At 47.7% G+C, this 15,401-nt stretch overlaps 1 protein-coding gene across 12 annotated transcripts in view; it reads right to left on the bottom strand.

Annotated features, from left to right (window-relative positions):
* Positions 1 to 15,401, bottom strand: part of PXN (transforming growth factor beta 1 induced transcript 1) — a 42,224-nt gene that overhangs the window by 2,873 nt on the left and 23,950 nt on the right. For 7 of the 12 annotated variants that reach the window (XM_046901102.1, XM_015275211.4, XM_046901099.1 and 4 more), the window contains 11 exons: positions 13,827 to 13,966; positions 13,265 to 13,466; positions 12,630 to 12,765; positions 7,252 to 8,292; positions 6,207 to 6,473; positions 5,147 to 5,539; positions 4,477 to 4,557; positions 2,295 to 2,468; positions 1,777 to 1,950; positions 1,130 to 1,211; positions 620 to 768 (listed from right to left, as the gene is read on the bottom strand). In XM_046901102.1, coding sequence (XP_046757058.1) covers positions 620 to 768; positions 1,130 to 1,211; positions 1,777 to 1,950; positions 2,295 to 2,468; positions 4,477 to 4,557; positions 5,147 to 5,539; positions 6,207 to 6,473; positions 7,252 to 8,292; positions 12,630 to 12,765; positions 13,265 to 13,466; positions 13,827 to 13,926 — 2,799 coding nt within the window. In that variant the 5' untranslated portion in view covers positions 13,927 to 13,966. Of the gene's footprint in view, positions 1 to 619; positions 769 to 1,129; positions 1,212 to 1,776; positions 1,951 to 2,094; positions 2,163 to 2,294; positions 2,469 to 4,476; positions 4,558 to 5,146; positions 5,540 to 6,206; positions 6,474 to 7,251; positions 8,293 to 12,629; positions 12,766 to 13,264; positions 13,467 to 13,826; positions 13,967 to 15,401 lie in introns of those variants that run through there. The other 5 variants (XM_046901105.1, XM_046901106.1, NM_204984.2 and 2 more) reach the window with 3 other exon arrangements.

Raw genomic sequence — 15,401 nt, 5'->3', positions numbered from 1 at the left:
AGTGCCCTGAGCATCACAGCAGGAACCAGCAGCTTGTGATTCTGCTGCTTAATCTGGCCTCTGCCTTTTCGTTTCACTCTAGGAAACACTGGCTTGTATTTGCTCTTCTCTTGGGGCCTGTAAGAGATAATATTTGCAAGGCTCTCTGAAAGAGTGCCAAGCATTTAATCTGCAGTACTCCTGTTTATTATGCCTGTTGTATGGAGCCTGCCACTATTCCACTGACGTGCATGCTTGTCTGAACAAGGTCAGTTTCATTAGTTTATGTTGTCAGATGGAGCACAAAAGGAAGGTCCTCAAAATCTGACCATTGAGGCAAGTGCTTAGAGAGAAGCTTAGCTTATAATTGTTTAAAGGTCACAAAACATGTCTCTGTTTATCTGTGCACTGCTGCAGAAGCCCTTGAACTGCAGCTGGGAACAGAAAGAGCAATGCAGCAAGAAGGTTTCGTGTAAACAGGCAGAGGAGCAAGAAGGTGTTTGGTTGCTGACATTTTTATCTTGTGGTGCTGGTGGTCTCTCATGACCCCACAGATTCCTCCTTCCTGATAAGGGACCAGACTCCTGCAGGATGTGAAGGACAGGGGTCCAGCAGCCACAAAGGACCTTGGTTTTCTTACCCGACAGACAAAGCACTCAGGGTGCCACAGGGTGTTTAAGGCAGAAATGTAATTTTCCAGGATAGCCCGGGCACAGCCTCCACACTTGGGAGCAAACATGTCGAAGTAGTCCTTGCGGCAATAGGCTTTGCCATCCTTCTCATGAAATCCTGCCAAAGAAGAACAGAGGCAAAGATCATCAGCTCCTGACCCTCACCTATAGCAGCCAAGCTCCGTGGGGTAACCAGCGTGGGTAGGATCACCCTTCATCTCCCCTAAAACACAGCAGGCAGCTGTTTCTTGTTCTGCTGCCCTTCCTGTCCCATGCACACACATGCTCATCCGCTCCAGAGCATAACAGTGAAAAGACTTCTGGTAAGGTCTTCCCCCATGAACAGTTACTTCCCTTGTAACTTCCATCTCCAGCATTTCCTGTCATCTCAAGCCAGCCCCCAACAGCAGCTCTGCCTTACACCACTTGTCTGCAGTTCAGGAAGGAGAATGTTTTCCCCTCACATTAACCAGTAATACCTTCAGGTCCAAAGAAAACTCCACACTGGGCACAGAAAAAGTGTTCAGGGTGCCACGTCCTGTCCAAAGCCGTCACCACTTTCTGTTCAGAAGACACAAAGAAAAGTCACATAAATCATGGCTTCAGCTTGGAGGTGAGCAAGGGGGGTAGGGAGTGGGGAAGAACACATTTAAGTCGACGCTGACAACTGCATGCATCAAAACAGACTGTCCTTCATAGAGCTGAGCTAATTCTTCCCTGTCTCTATTTCATTTAGACCTTCCCTATGGGATACTTTTTTTTTTTTTTTAAACCCTAAAATGACCTTACACACTGCTTCCTCCTTTACACAGGGCCCCATCCAGCTCTCAGGACTAGCACTGGTGCTGTTACTACAGGCTACCAGCAGAAAAGAGCTGGGGAGTCATCAGAACGATGGAACCACATGGAGTTTCAAAGGATTACAGCTTCAGGGAAGGTGAGGGGGACTGAACCACCTCATGAGTGTAGGAACTGTACCAGGTCAAGTTGTTTGTCTTTCAGAGCCAGGGCAAAGGCAAATCAGAAGTCCCTAAAAACATCTTTCACCCAGGACACAAGGATAGAGCTTTTAACAGCAAGGCCTGCAGCACCTCGCCAGTGCTCTTAACCCTAGCCAGGAACTCACATCAAGGATTGGCCCATTGCAGTAGTAGCAGCGAGGAGAGAAGAGGTTGTGATAGTCCTTCTCACAGTAGGGCTGCCCATCCCGCTCAAAGAAGTTCCGTGATCCAATCTCCTCCTGGCAGTGGGTGCAGACGAAGTGCTCAGGGTGCCAGGTCTTCCCCATGGCTGTAACTACCTGTTGGGAAGACAGATTATGAAGGACAACTCCATCTCACTCTCCCCAGACCACATGACAAGACACCAGCTGGAGGTCAGCAAGAATGGCAAGTTCTACTACTCAAGTGAGCCCTGGACTGGGGTAGCATGAAAACTGAATTACCTATCATCTCAGGAGAGGGCAGTCCCTCAAGGGCAGAGTAGAGGTCACTGGAGGAGCTTACAGCGTACCTAGCCAGTGGATAAATAGAGTACTTCAGTTTCTCCAGCATCTCCAGTCTCTTCAGCCTCACGAAAGAAGCCCTCCCCACTGCTCCCAGCTGCAGGCCAAGGCTCGGCAATGAGACAGCACCTTCAACCCACCTGCCCAGCAATCGGCTTCTTGCAGGCTCCGCACACACCCTTGGCGACCGTCGCTACCCCCAGTTTGTTCAGGTCAGACTGCAGACTTCCCAGCATGGTGTCCAGCTGACTGCCAGGCTTTGGGGTGGTGGATGGTGGGGAGCTGCTGCCGCCGGCTTTCCCCTGTGCCATGAACTGTAGGGAAGAGAAAACAAAGGTTATATAGCAAACGTTGCTGCACTTCTCAGAAAAATCTCTGCTCTTGCTGCCAGTGGCACTTCTGTAGAGACAAACCAGAGACTGCTAGGAGACAGCTATGCTCTCTGCAGAAGCCTGGGAGAGCCAGGATCAAGTACAAACATTCTGCCCATGCAGAGACATGCAGCGACCCTGGGATGTAAAACAGCAGAGCAGGCAACTAAGGATTTGACTTTCCTTTGCTATACACACAGCAGAGTTACTAGCTGTTCCCAAACACTCAGAACAGGGCTCTGTAAGCCTCTGCCAAAAATCTCCCTTTACCTCATCAGTTCCTGGCCAGCTGTCAAAGCAGAGACGCCATCCAGAGGGCCCCTTCCCTCTGACCTCTTTCTATTCCTACTGCCACTCTCTATCCTTCTTAAAAGGGATTCCTCTTCTCTTCCACTCTCCATCTCAGTTTCAGCTAAAGCTCCCCTTTCCTCCATCTGCACCCTTTATGTACATTCCCTTTTTTTTGCCAAGTCTCCTTTGCCCCATCAGGTGGCTCTCATCCCACGGCAAAGCTAAGCAAGTGGAAGCAGGAAGGAAATTCCCTTCAAGCTGCCTGTTGTTTACCCACACAGAGGGCAGTGCATCCACAGCAGAGCCCGAGCAGACAGGGCTGCAATGGAAACACTGCCACATCTGTTGTTGGACCTCTGGAAATGCACAGGGAAGGGGTTACAATCCTCATCCCAGAGGCAGTTTCTGGAACTCCACACTGTCACAGTACACAGGGCTTGGAAAGGCTTCCCAGAAGAGAACAGGGAGAGAAGTTTTATTGAGGTTCACGACTTGGGAATAAAGTATGAGCTCTCTCTGGACACCAAAGCCCCTTTTTACAGGAGAACTGCAGTAAATGAGATACAGATTATCGTAGCTGACTGCACTGCAATAGCCACTCTCAGGCCTAGAAGGACCCACAGAAGTCGTCCCCCCCTGAGATGTTGCTCTGAAGCCTCCTGCTAGGGGGCCAGATTAAAAACAGATGTGAAATTCACACTTGTGAACAACCCACCAGCTGCCATCACGGGCAGGGGAGCAGGACTTGCTGAAGTATTACAGAGCCCGGCAGAATTTGCCCTTCCAGCCACTGGAGGAGCTCTACTCCCTGTCCTGCAGCCAGTCACGCTTGTAGCCAACCAGCTGACTCAGTGACAAAGCCTGGTTTCCACTTGTTTGTAGAAAAATTCTCATGACATACATAGTTTCCCAGCCCAGCAGCACAGAAAAGCCCCAGTGTCTGGAGCCTGAAATAAACCCTCTGCCATACAGCAGTTATTTGCTACCAAACGGTTACAGTGAACATCTCCAAAGCACTCCACTGCAAGGAGAACGCTCACAGGACAGGGACAGAAGGGCCCCATGTACACAGGGCCAGGGCAGAGTCCCAGGACAAGGCCAGAGCTTCCTGCATAGCACAGCACGAGGAAAACAGTTGGACAGAGCTGAAACAATCATATCCTCTCTCACTAAGCAGGGGCTTGTGGCCACCAGGCACAGATTACAAGGAGACAAATCATAAATACCATCTGGAAAGAAAGGAGAGAAGAATTCAACACGTAGAAACACAGTACTTGCTCTGCCTTGCTGGTGTGGCCCATGCAGATGACCTCAGTGCAGGCTCAATGACCTGAGGACACCACCATCACTACCTGGCTCGGTGGTCCAGCCTTCCTGCCGGCTCACAGGTTTGTTTCCAACATCCTGCACACAATGCCTGCTATTTGAAGGGGACACAGCACAGCATCCACATGAATCCTTCATGCAAAGGCCCTTCAAACTGCCCCTTAACCACAAGACCTACCAGCACTCCGATTCAGCTGGGAGCTATATGAGCACCAAACCATGCACTACCAGACAGCAGCTATATTCACCACACTGCAAGCTCCAGGAGCAGTTCCCAGCACACACATCCACCTGAAGAGCACACCATGCTGAGAGGAAACAAAGGAGCTCCTGCCTTCTCAGGGCTGGGAGGACCCGGGGGTGCACAGGCAGCCAGCAGGTTGGCACTGTGGGTGAGGGGAGGAGCAGAGGTCACCTGAAAAGTACAACAGTTCAGGATGCGGAGGCTGGCTGGCTGCTGAGACCTGCTTGTACAAATAGCATGGCATAACACTGCACAGCTCACGTGTATTACAACTTCCTAGCCTCCCAGGGCTGCAACCCCTCCCTGACAGGAGGCACAGAGCACCAGCTCCTCCTCCAAATGCACCAGGGATACCTCATCACATGGGCAAGCACAGGAAGGATTGAGATTTCACTGTCATTTTTCCATCCCTCTTCCCATCTCATGAGAGATTGTGGCAGGGAGAATTGAGACCTGAGTTTCAGAGCTACCTTCTTCATCTCAGAGGGAAACAAATCATAATCCCTGCTGCACAAAGGGCAGACAGGAAGCACCCACATCTCAGCAGATTAGTGCACAGCCATGTAGTCTGCAGTGCTAGATGGGCACAGCTGGCATTGATTTGATACCACTAATGACTCTGCTCTTTCATTAAGTGGTTCAGAGCCAGCCTTCACCTGAACATTATATCTACTGAGCTACCAAGCTGACAGCAGTGGAAAGACTGGACAACACTGTGTTTAAAATTAAATAAAAAGGAAAGCAGAAAAGAGAATCCTGCCTGCATTCGCGGGAAGAAAGCCTCATCTTCTGTTTGACAGCCAACAGAAATGACCGTCTTGGTGCTAGGGGTCCAGGTCTGGGGAGAAGAATGCATAGGATCTTCAGAAGGAGGGGTGCCCACAACAGAGAGCTCATGATAATCAGCATCAGAAGCTTCCCACTGGAAAAGTGGCTGGGGAGCCAAGCGAAAGGAATAGGAGGAGACTGGACACGGAGCTGAGGTAGCTAGTGCATGGGAGGGCTGAGCTGGGAGTGGGAGGAGAGGTACATGAGAGGGAGAAGCATTAGCAGGGACTGTCTTCACAGCTTCATTGGAAGGCTGGAGTGGGGGAGAGGCTGAAACAGAGACTGTCCTCCTTTGGGGGTGTGGGGATTCTGGAGGGAATACCACCTAGAAAGACAGGAAGAAAAGTGAGTAAATCCAAAGAGGAACAGGAAGGCTGGAAGCACAGACCAGTAAGTAATGATCTCTGGTGCCTTGCGCTCTCCCTCCTGCTCTTCTGAACCTCCCTGGTTCACATCAGAGCACAACTGGGACATTAACCTCACTGCCATGGCCAAGCAAAGCAGGTAAGAACAGAGGCCTCTGGCGGTTAACATCTTTATCTAAGGGGAAAAAAGCAGAAAAGAACCAAGGAACAGGGAAAATAGAGAAGGGAACCAGAAAACACGCTTCTCTGTGTAACTCTAAGGAAGGGCACCATCTTACACCCAGAACTTCCTGCACAGGCACATACTGGGGAAGACAAGGCATCCCTCTCTGACAGGCCTCCCAGAAGGGTTTTCAAACAATACCCACACAGGTATTTGATATGCAGTAGCAGCAGATTGCCCAAACAGGTACCATTACCAGCACCCTCAGATATCACTCCAATTCTTAAACATGAACTAGGAACTGAGAGCCAGTTTACTTTTCAGGACGAAAGAGGCTGAGTAGGAGTTAGTTCTTCATTTCATGTTGTTTAAGGTGCAACCTAACATACACCTCCACAAAATGCTGCCTAGACAGAGGAACATGCTCGAATTTCCCAGAAGTGCAAGTTCCCCTCACTTTCTACCTTCTCTATTTGCTGTCCACCATTCTGCTCTTCCCCTTGGGGTCGGGCAGTGATAATGACCCCCTCTGTCAGCCAGTCATCCTGGCTTTTCCGCTCCTCCTGTTCCTGTTTAGCAATTCCCAGTCTGTCCTGCAGCTCTTCAATCAAGCGATCTTGGGACTCAGTCTTGTGAAATATTGCAGGACCTAATTTACGCCTTGGAGAGAGGTCACGACTCATTGGATGCACGTTGGAGGTTTCTTTTGTCCTCTTGATCAAAGACTTAATCTAGATGAGAAAGGCAATAGTGTCAGCAGAGAAAAGAGTAAGAGCAAGCCTCAAGATGCAACAGCACAAACTCAAGCCATTAGTGACAAATGTAAGCAGGAAGAGCGATGACATTAATTCCACAACGCCAAAATTCTTCTTGGCACAGTCCAGAACAGTGACTCAGTGCAAGGAAAAACTGTGTAAGGATAACCACTGTAGCCAAAAATAACTATCTAGAAAAGGAAGGGAAAGATTACCCAGCACAAAGTCAAGATATGAGGTGCAGCACAACCACTGCACGGAGCATTAAAGAAACTTCAGCATCACACGGAAACACGGCAGACTTTCAGTGTTTGCCCTTTACAAGCACGAGACTCTTGGTCTGGTGCACAAAACGTACATCCAGAGCTGGAAGGAACCAACCAGGTCCAACAACAAGACCTAAAAAGGCAGAGGAACATCCTCCAGAGGAGTGAATCAGCCCTTTAACTTTTCAGAGGCCTTTATGGACTAAGCATCTGCCTTATTCCATTTAAGGAATAAAAACCCATTTCACAGGGCAGTCCCTACACTCTGCCATGTTCTGTGCTGCTGACCGACATGCAGAACAGACCACAGGACAAAGCAGAGGACTTAAAGCCTCCATGACATGCAGCTGTCAGTAACGCTGCTCAGCAACACATGCTGTTAGTGTGGGTGAGCCCAGGCACACTCACACCACTCACAAAACGTTAGTGCACTGTCAGGACAGCCCTAGCTAGGACTCATCCTCCTCCCCAATTTGTTCAGTGCCTGCCTGGCCTGATGCAGAAATCCTTTCAATGGGTGGTTTGGAGAGGCATGGCAAATCCCATTCAGCTTTCCAAGTGTTTTCAGAAGATTCTGGAGCAACTGCAGAGCTTCTGATCTGCTCATTTTCCTCATCTCCTCCGGCTTTGTTCATGTTAGCAGTACCTGTCTCCCTGGGAGCTCTCTCTCTGCCCTGCCTCTTCTTGACCAGGTCAGGACAGCCACCTACTTGGATTTCATGTGGTACTTCAGCCTTTAGCTCCCGTCCTTGCTCCACAACAAAGCCCAGCTGTTTTTCAATGTCTGGGGAGACACCCCACTGATCCAGGGCCACAGCAGAAGGGTTACACACAGGACTCAAAATGCCGTCACTCTTTATGTGTACTTCTGGTACGTGCTCAGACAGCTCCAGGGCCCACAGCTCATCTAAGGCTGCTTTCACACTTCTGCCCTGAGAAGGAAGGGCTGAGTTATCCCTGAACACTCCCTGCTGATCCAATTCTTTAGCTGCCTGCCCCTTCCCTTGACCACTTATTCCAGTGTTTGAAATTGAGATGCTTGAGAGTTTGGGATCACTTCTCTGCTCCTTTTTCTCACTTTCTTTTGCCAGCTCTAGGCCCTGTGCCTCCACCTTAGCAGATCTACACAGAAGCTCAGCCCTGGAAGCTGCCACAGCCTGGGAAGTCTTCCTGGAAGAGTCAGGCTTTCCAGTCAGCCTCACCGAACTTGCAGAGGCCATCTGCTCCCCACGAGTAGCAGAAACAGAAGAGACACGTGGAGGGGGCACAGGGACCATTTGTGGCAAAGAGGGTACACGTGGAAGAGTGGCACACTGCCCTGAAGCAGGCCACACTACAGTGCTACTGCCCTCCTCAGCACAGAGAACTGCTGAGGGGGCACCTGCTGGCACTGCCACATCCCCGCTGTGCCTGACAGAAGGGCATTTGGAAGGGGGTAGCACTGTTATACTGGGAGGAACGCTGCTGGAGTCTGCATCTGCTGAATCGGGAACCGGTTCTAGGGAGGGTTCAGGAATCAGAGACATAGTCTGTAAAAAGGAGACAGAAGAAAGAAGGAGAAAAAAAGAAAGATAAGAAATAAGAAACTGAGGGCAGAAAAAAAGGAAGCATGGTATGTAGCGTTATAACAATCGCGACCTCCAAATCAGGAGCCATGCTGATCCCGAGCCTTACATCAGAGAAATAGGAATGAGAACAGGATAGCAAAGAGGAGAATCAATGTGACATTGTGCTTTGCATGAGATCACAGGATATGAAGCTCTACAGCCACCAAGATCCTTTTTCTCTGCCACTCTCTTACGTAACACCTCATGCGTTCACCTGCAGCTCTGATGGGGGCAGGCAGCAGCTGCCAGGAAGCCAGCTACAAGCCCAGGAATGTCTGCACTGTGAGTGAAGGTCACATTAGCAACTTACTCATACCCAGCTACGTACATTCTGTATTTCAAAGCTGAAAAAAAAAAAAAAGCAATCGATGAATAGAACAAACCATGCCATTTTCTTCTTGATACACTAACAACGTGCTCCAGTTGCCTGAGTTCACGGCAGTGAAAACAAAGCCTCAGGGCATGCACAACAAAAGCAGATGACATGGGCTTTGTTCTGCTCACAAAATCAATCTCACCTTGGACGTGACACACACTGAATCTCAACAGATTTGCCAGTCATTCCACATCCTTCTAAGCTTTGCTTAGATTGCCAGAATCAACCTCTTCTACTTAGGTCACCATCTCCACATTTCAATTGTAACAAGATCAGTATTCATTTTAATCCAGAATACACCCTAGCAAGAGTGACTGATACCAAGTTTTTGGTTCTCCTTGGCTCAGAGGGTGTTTAAAAGAAAATAAGAATCATGGGTCCTCCTTTTCCTGTTTTCAGTGGCTCCTGGCCTGAGCCTTAGGAGACAAACTGGCATTACACCTTTTTGTCAAATAGAGAAAATCAGAACACTGCCTTAGCCAAGCTCACACAGTAGGTCAACCTAAGGCCAATGCAGAGCCCGGTCACTTTTAAAAGCCTATCCAAAGACCTCCAAATCCAACAGATAATCAAGACATACTCTGATTCCTCACTGTGTTTTTTGAAAAAGCTTTAAGAAATTAAGACACTCACATCCTAATGTAGCAACAGGTCAGTCTTTACTTACCTGTATGGGGACTTGTCATGAATAAAAGGAAAAAAATTAACCAGAACACAAACAAGATCTGCCAATAGCTGGAAGAGACAGATACCTTCAGGTGGCCTAAGCAACTCCCATGCCAAGGGGTCAGGAGCCAGCGAGCACACACACTGGTGAAGTCCCCAAGCAGTGCTATGGAGAGGCATCTTAGAAAGCAATAGGGGACTGCAGTTAATCACAGCTTGCTCCTCATTTCCAGGAGTAAAGCAAGATGAAAAGAACCAGCAAGTACATTAAAATAACAAGGGAATTTCCTCATATTGCCCTCCTCCTTGTATTTTGCCTAACATGGATGTACTTGTACAAGTAAATGGGTGTTATGCTATAGTTCACACTTACTCAGTTTCCAGACTTTCTAAAACAGTCAGCTGTTTGAAAGGCAAGGCTGACATTTTGCTCAGAAGCAAATATTTCCAGCATACTGAAAACATACTAACCAATTAAGAGCAATGGCTAAATACATAACAGTAACACAACAGTTAAACACAAGCAGCACAGTGAGCAGGCATCACATTACACAGAAATGTCAGAGGCTGAAAAACCAAGTGCATTAAATAATCTCAGTGCCTGTTGATGAGCTAGATAACCAAAATCAAATGGATTCTGTAAGCAAAGGGAACGAGCAACTCATTAAAGTGAGCAAAAGATGATAAAAGGGTAATGGATCAGTCTGTAATAGCATCTGTTTCTCTGGGGTATGAGAGAAGTTAAATACTGGGGCTGCCACCTCTCCCACCGCCATCCACTGGGGCCTGTAGTTTTACCAGCTACCAACTCCAGCTAATTAAATACTGCACTTCGTTTCTCTGCCCTATTTCTTGCAACCACATACAAGTCTGGCACGTGAATGACAGCCTTTTCTTTTTCACCTTTGGGAAAGAGCCCACTTCTCCCCCTTACACCCTGCCGCTGGTACAGACTAGAAGGTCATTTCTACAGAGAAGTCAGCACCACCCATTGGCACAAATAGGGGAGGTAAAAACAAAGAAAAAGGACTGAAAGGAGAACGAAGAACAGGAAAAAGTAAAGTAGCTGTTCAAAAAACAGCCAGTGACAATAATAACAGAAGAGAAACTATTACAGAAATCGTGTTGCTGGTTCTGTGGGGAACAACATTTAGACAGATGAGCTCAATGCCTTTCAGAAATCCTAACCCTGCATTTATAGATCTTGAGATCTTGTTGCATTTCAGGTTGTTTTTAGAGTTCAAGCAGAAAAGAAACCAGGAAGGAGGGCAGTGTTACAGAAAGCATCGAGCCTCACTCACGCAGCTTTTATTGGAATTGCACCAAACAAAAAGGCCTGTGGTGGGCAAGGACGTCCCGTGCTGCCAAAGCTCACCTAGGAGCAAAGACTGGTGGCAGCAACCACACCCCGAGCTTGTTTTCTGAGCCCTGATAAAGCAGCAGGAGGCCCTGGCACTGACAGCACGCAGAAGCAGCAAGGCAGGGTATGCTGCCAGCAGCACAGGTGGGAACTCTCTCCAGCTTCACAACAGCACAATTTTTCAACTGCATGGAACAGATACTTGCTGATAGCCTGCTCTCTGCCCTAGGACCTAATATGGAAAAAGAAAAGCACCAGTAAGGCATCACTATTTGCAGTGACTAAATACATACTAAATTAAGTCCAGAGAAAACAGCAAGTAGCTCCTTGAGTCTCACAAAGTCAAGTACATGAGTCACAGGCTGGAGACTTGAATTAAAGCCAATAAGTACAGGGCAAGCAAAGTCCCGAGGAGCATGCAGGCTCACTGCTGGCTTCTCAGCTGTCTACATCTTCTCAGAAAACACTGCTCAGCTCTGACTGCCTCAGGACCAAACTCATGGTAGGAGATGGAGGCTAACACAGGCAAGAAACACCACCAAGCACTGGCAGATTCTTCCATGTGAGGAAAAAGTAAGAGAGTTTGGAACTTTTGTAGGATTACAAAGCAGACTTGCACGTGTATGTAAGAAAGGCACACCCAGTAATGACAACATATTAGATATTTGCTTCTCCACCTCTCCCAGAACAAATTCAAGAGAATAATTCAGCGATGCTATAAGCAAGTCAGCTGCAAGTAGAGAGAGGAAAATTATTTTGCTATGACTGTGGGTAGATGAACCATGAAAATAAACTCTACAGTTAACCACCTAGTGTAAAAAGGGTAGTATACCTATATGAATAGAAATGTATGCATTTGTAAGTTATCTAAGCACCCAGAGCAAGTGCTTGATGCTCCACTGACAAGTTATTCCTCTGCTGCTGCTATCATGGGAATTTTTTTGTGTGTCACTTGTGACTGAAGTAGCAGTAGCAGTTCTTTTCCAACACAATACACTGATTTGCAAACAAGATCCTGAATAGTGTTTGCCATCCTTCACCCACAAGCTCGGTCTTTAATCCTATTTGAATCATAGAAACACAGAATCACAGAATGGCCTGGGTTGAAAAGGACCACAATGCTCATCCAGTTCCAACTCCCTGCTATGTGCAGGCTCGCCAATCACCAGACCAGGCTGCCCAGAGCCACATCCAGCCTGGCCTTGAATGCCTCCAGGGATGGGGCATCCACAGCCTCCTTGGGCAACCTGTTCCAGTGCGTCACCACTCTCTGTGTGAAAAACTTCCTCCTAATATCTAACCTAAACCTCCCCTGTCCCAGGGGAGGAACTAAGTGATATTGTTTTAAAACTGAAACCCTTCAAGTTTTCAGCTGCTTGATGCAAAGGTTTCAATGCTCATACCACATGCCTTTAAGCCCCTAATACCTCCCTCGGGGAAGCACAAAGTATAAGCACACTGCATTGGAGGGTCAGCCCATGGAACAGAAGAGCCTGGCCTCTGTCATGGAGCAGACTGGTGCTGTCTCATGCTCCCCTACTTCTCATTCACTTGCAGCACAGCAAAATAATTCACTGTGCACTGAGCAGTAACTAAGCTCATTATCTTTGCCAAATGCAGACAAACTGCAGAATAGATGGAAAAACAGACCCCAGAATTCCCTTACCCACACCAGCGACAGGAAATTATTGCAGTTAAGAACCTATAGCAGCACAAATACTACCAAAAGAAGTTCCACGGGATGAGAGGCAAAGCGGACAGTCAGGAAATCAGATAAGGTCAGCAGATGTGGCCAACATGCAAGAGCCTGGGCGTGGGAAGGGACGAGATGAGGTGCAAGCTGTCAAGATAAAGCACCTTAAAGTCAGAGAGGGACGCCATCAGCTCATCCAGTTCTCGTGTAGCTGAAGAAGCAGAGATACGGGTCTGCTGCTGACTGGCGTTGACACGCTGGGGGCTGCTCACCTCCCCTTGGCTCACAGTGATTGCAGGGCTGACGAAAATAAAATATATTTATTTTTAAAGAGTGCATCTAGGCCTGGGGGAGAGCTCCTAGAAAGTCTCACTGGCCCCTCTAAACAAGCACAGCATGGCAAGTGTCATCAGCACTGCTCGCCCTAGCCAGCCCTCCCCCAGATCCAGCTTCTGCAACACACACAGGTCCTGCCTCTCTGCCAAGTCTAACATGAGTGTACATGCACATACACCCATCCATTAAAGAACAGACCATGACCAAACACTCATTTGGCCAGACAGCTACAAATCTGAGTTAAAAAAAAAAAAATGTGCTACTAGTAACATAACTCATGTATTTTTTCATCCAGGAAGAGCTGCAGCAGATAGAAGAGCATGAGCATCTTCAAGTGCCTGCTTGATGTCACATCCTACAGCCAAAGCACATCTGTCTGCCATTGTCCCACAACATCTGCCCCTCCACTACACTCCCATAACAGCCTGTCCAACCCCACTGCATCCACCAAAACACTACTTACACTGGGCTTGGCACAGAGCTCTCCAGCTCATCCAGCAGGCTCTCCACACTGGGACGCATATCTTCAATCCCACGCCCACCATTCCGCTTTGGTTTTTCTTTTGTAGGGGGTGCAGCCTTCCCTCCTGCAGAGCTGCTGCTCTCTGGGATGACATAGTGAGGTCCGGTCACATTGGGCAGTGATGGGCTTCTGCTGACTTCATCTTTAGAAGAGAGGAGCAGAGTTGTTCAGACACACAGGTCCACATATACATGCAAATCAGAGAAAAGAACAACATGCTGCCCAGAAACCCTGTGGAATCTCCATCTTCGAGGATATTTAGAACTTAGAGCACAAGAGCCTAAGCAACATAATCTAACTTTGAAACTGTGAAGTTAGAGTCATTTTTAAAGTTGGCCCAGCACTGAGTAAGGTGCTGAACCTCAAGAGATCCCATCCACTAAAGGAATCTTTGTTCAGGGCTGGGATCACCTCCCTCAGCACGGATGTTGGAAGGAAGAAGCAGGCTGCTACTTTGGGAAGTAAGCTACTCACTAAGACCAAATGTCTTGCTAGTCCTTACCTGCTGAGAAGCCACTGGGGGGATTATGTTGAACAGCATTCAGTTCCAGGAGAAGCCTGTCCAGTTCCGAGAGGTTGCTGCCCAGAGAGGTGCTGGTCATTGTGGGAGATGGTTCTGCAGACTTCTGCTTGTTTGGGAAGCTAGAGATAAAAGGGAAGTATAAAACTTCTGCTTTAAGACACAGCAGAATGATGGAGGGAAACTTATACTAAGTTCACAGAGTTTACACAGGTACTGTGCTCTTTTCAGGCTGAGGCTTTTAGCTGCTGTTTAGCCACATCTTTACTTGTCAGTTACAAAGAGCATTGATAGACAGGGGCTCAGATCTTAGGACTCTGTGCTGCAACAGCAAAGAGTTAACTGCCTACAGATCCAAGATGCACAGAATAGCAGCAGAACCATTAGCTGGCATACAGGAAAAGGGTTTGTTTCTGCTGACAGCACACCGAGCAGCAAAAACCTCTCCTCTGAAGCAAGAGGATGCAGGGCCAGCACACACTGGAGAAGAGGCAAAGTACAAAACTCAAGCTACCAAAGCTACCAACAGCAGCAGGTTTTGTGTCCCACAAAAGGCTGCCATGAGGTCTCTTTTCAAGTCCTCAAACCTTTACTTTGATGAATTCTAAACAATTTCTAAGAAAGAAATCTGAAATCATTTTCCATGATGTTCAATACGCAAGCCTTTAGAGAGCTTTGCTGACACATGAGTATATATAAATCACTGCCTGTAGTTACAGCTTATGCTTTAAGAGAGATCCCATTTAGCCGTGCTCAACTGCAAGGTGTTTCAAAGCAAAATAGTACCAGTGCAGTGATCTGTACAGTAACTACACTAACAACAATCTACCCACTGTCAATAGCAGGGAAATAATCTTCCCCTAGTTTTACTAACGGACAAATAACTTCTAATGCTTTAGAGATTCTTATTCGATCAAAGATACTTTCCAAATCCAGAATGTGAATGTTTGTGCATACATCCAACCTTCTGCTCAGAAGGTTAATACATAACAGGTTTAGCACTGTCATACCTATAGCGCTAGTGACAATTATGAAACTTCATAAAGGTAGTTATTATCTTTCTCTTCAGATTGAAAACAAAGTCCACAAACACGATAGGAGAAGGGCATACTTCATCCTGGCCTGAGCACACAAGCTCCAATTCACACAAGAACCAGACCATGCCAGACTCTTTTACAAGAGGATTCAGGGCCCTAATTATCTTGATTTTGCACTAATTGCATGCAGCCCTCTGAAAAATCGAAATTACTGCCTCCATTGAGCCATGTCTGGATACGTCTGGTTCTACCCTGTAGTAGTTCTGGTTGCAAGCAGCCTTCAGCTCAGTATAAAGACCTAGGCAGAGTTAGAACATGACAGGAGAGCAACACTCGTCTCCACACTGTAAAAAAGGTACCCGGGACAGAGTGCATCACACAGGGCCATCAGAGATGGAGTTCTGGCAGTTTCTTCCTCTCTCACCCCAATGTCAGCAGGAATGTCTGTCTCACCACACAGGCCATCCCTGCAACCTCTCAGTGCAAGAACAGCTGTCCGTAAGTATAATACAATTAGTAA

Source organism: Gallus gallus, chromosome 15 (assembly GCF_016699485.2).
Source record: "Gallus gallus isolate bGalGal1 chromosome 15, bGalGal1.mat.broiler.GRCg7b, whole genome shotgun sequence".
Taxonomy (NCBI): Eukaryota; Metazoa; Chordata; class Aves; order Galliformes; family Phasianidae; genus Gallus; species Gallus gallus.
This window is presented reverse-complemented; position numbering and strand designations above follow the sequence as displayed.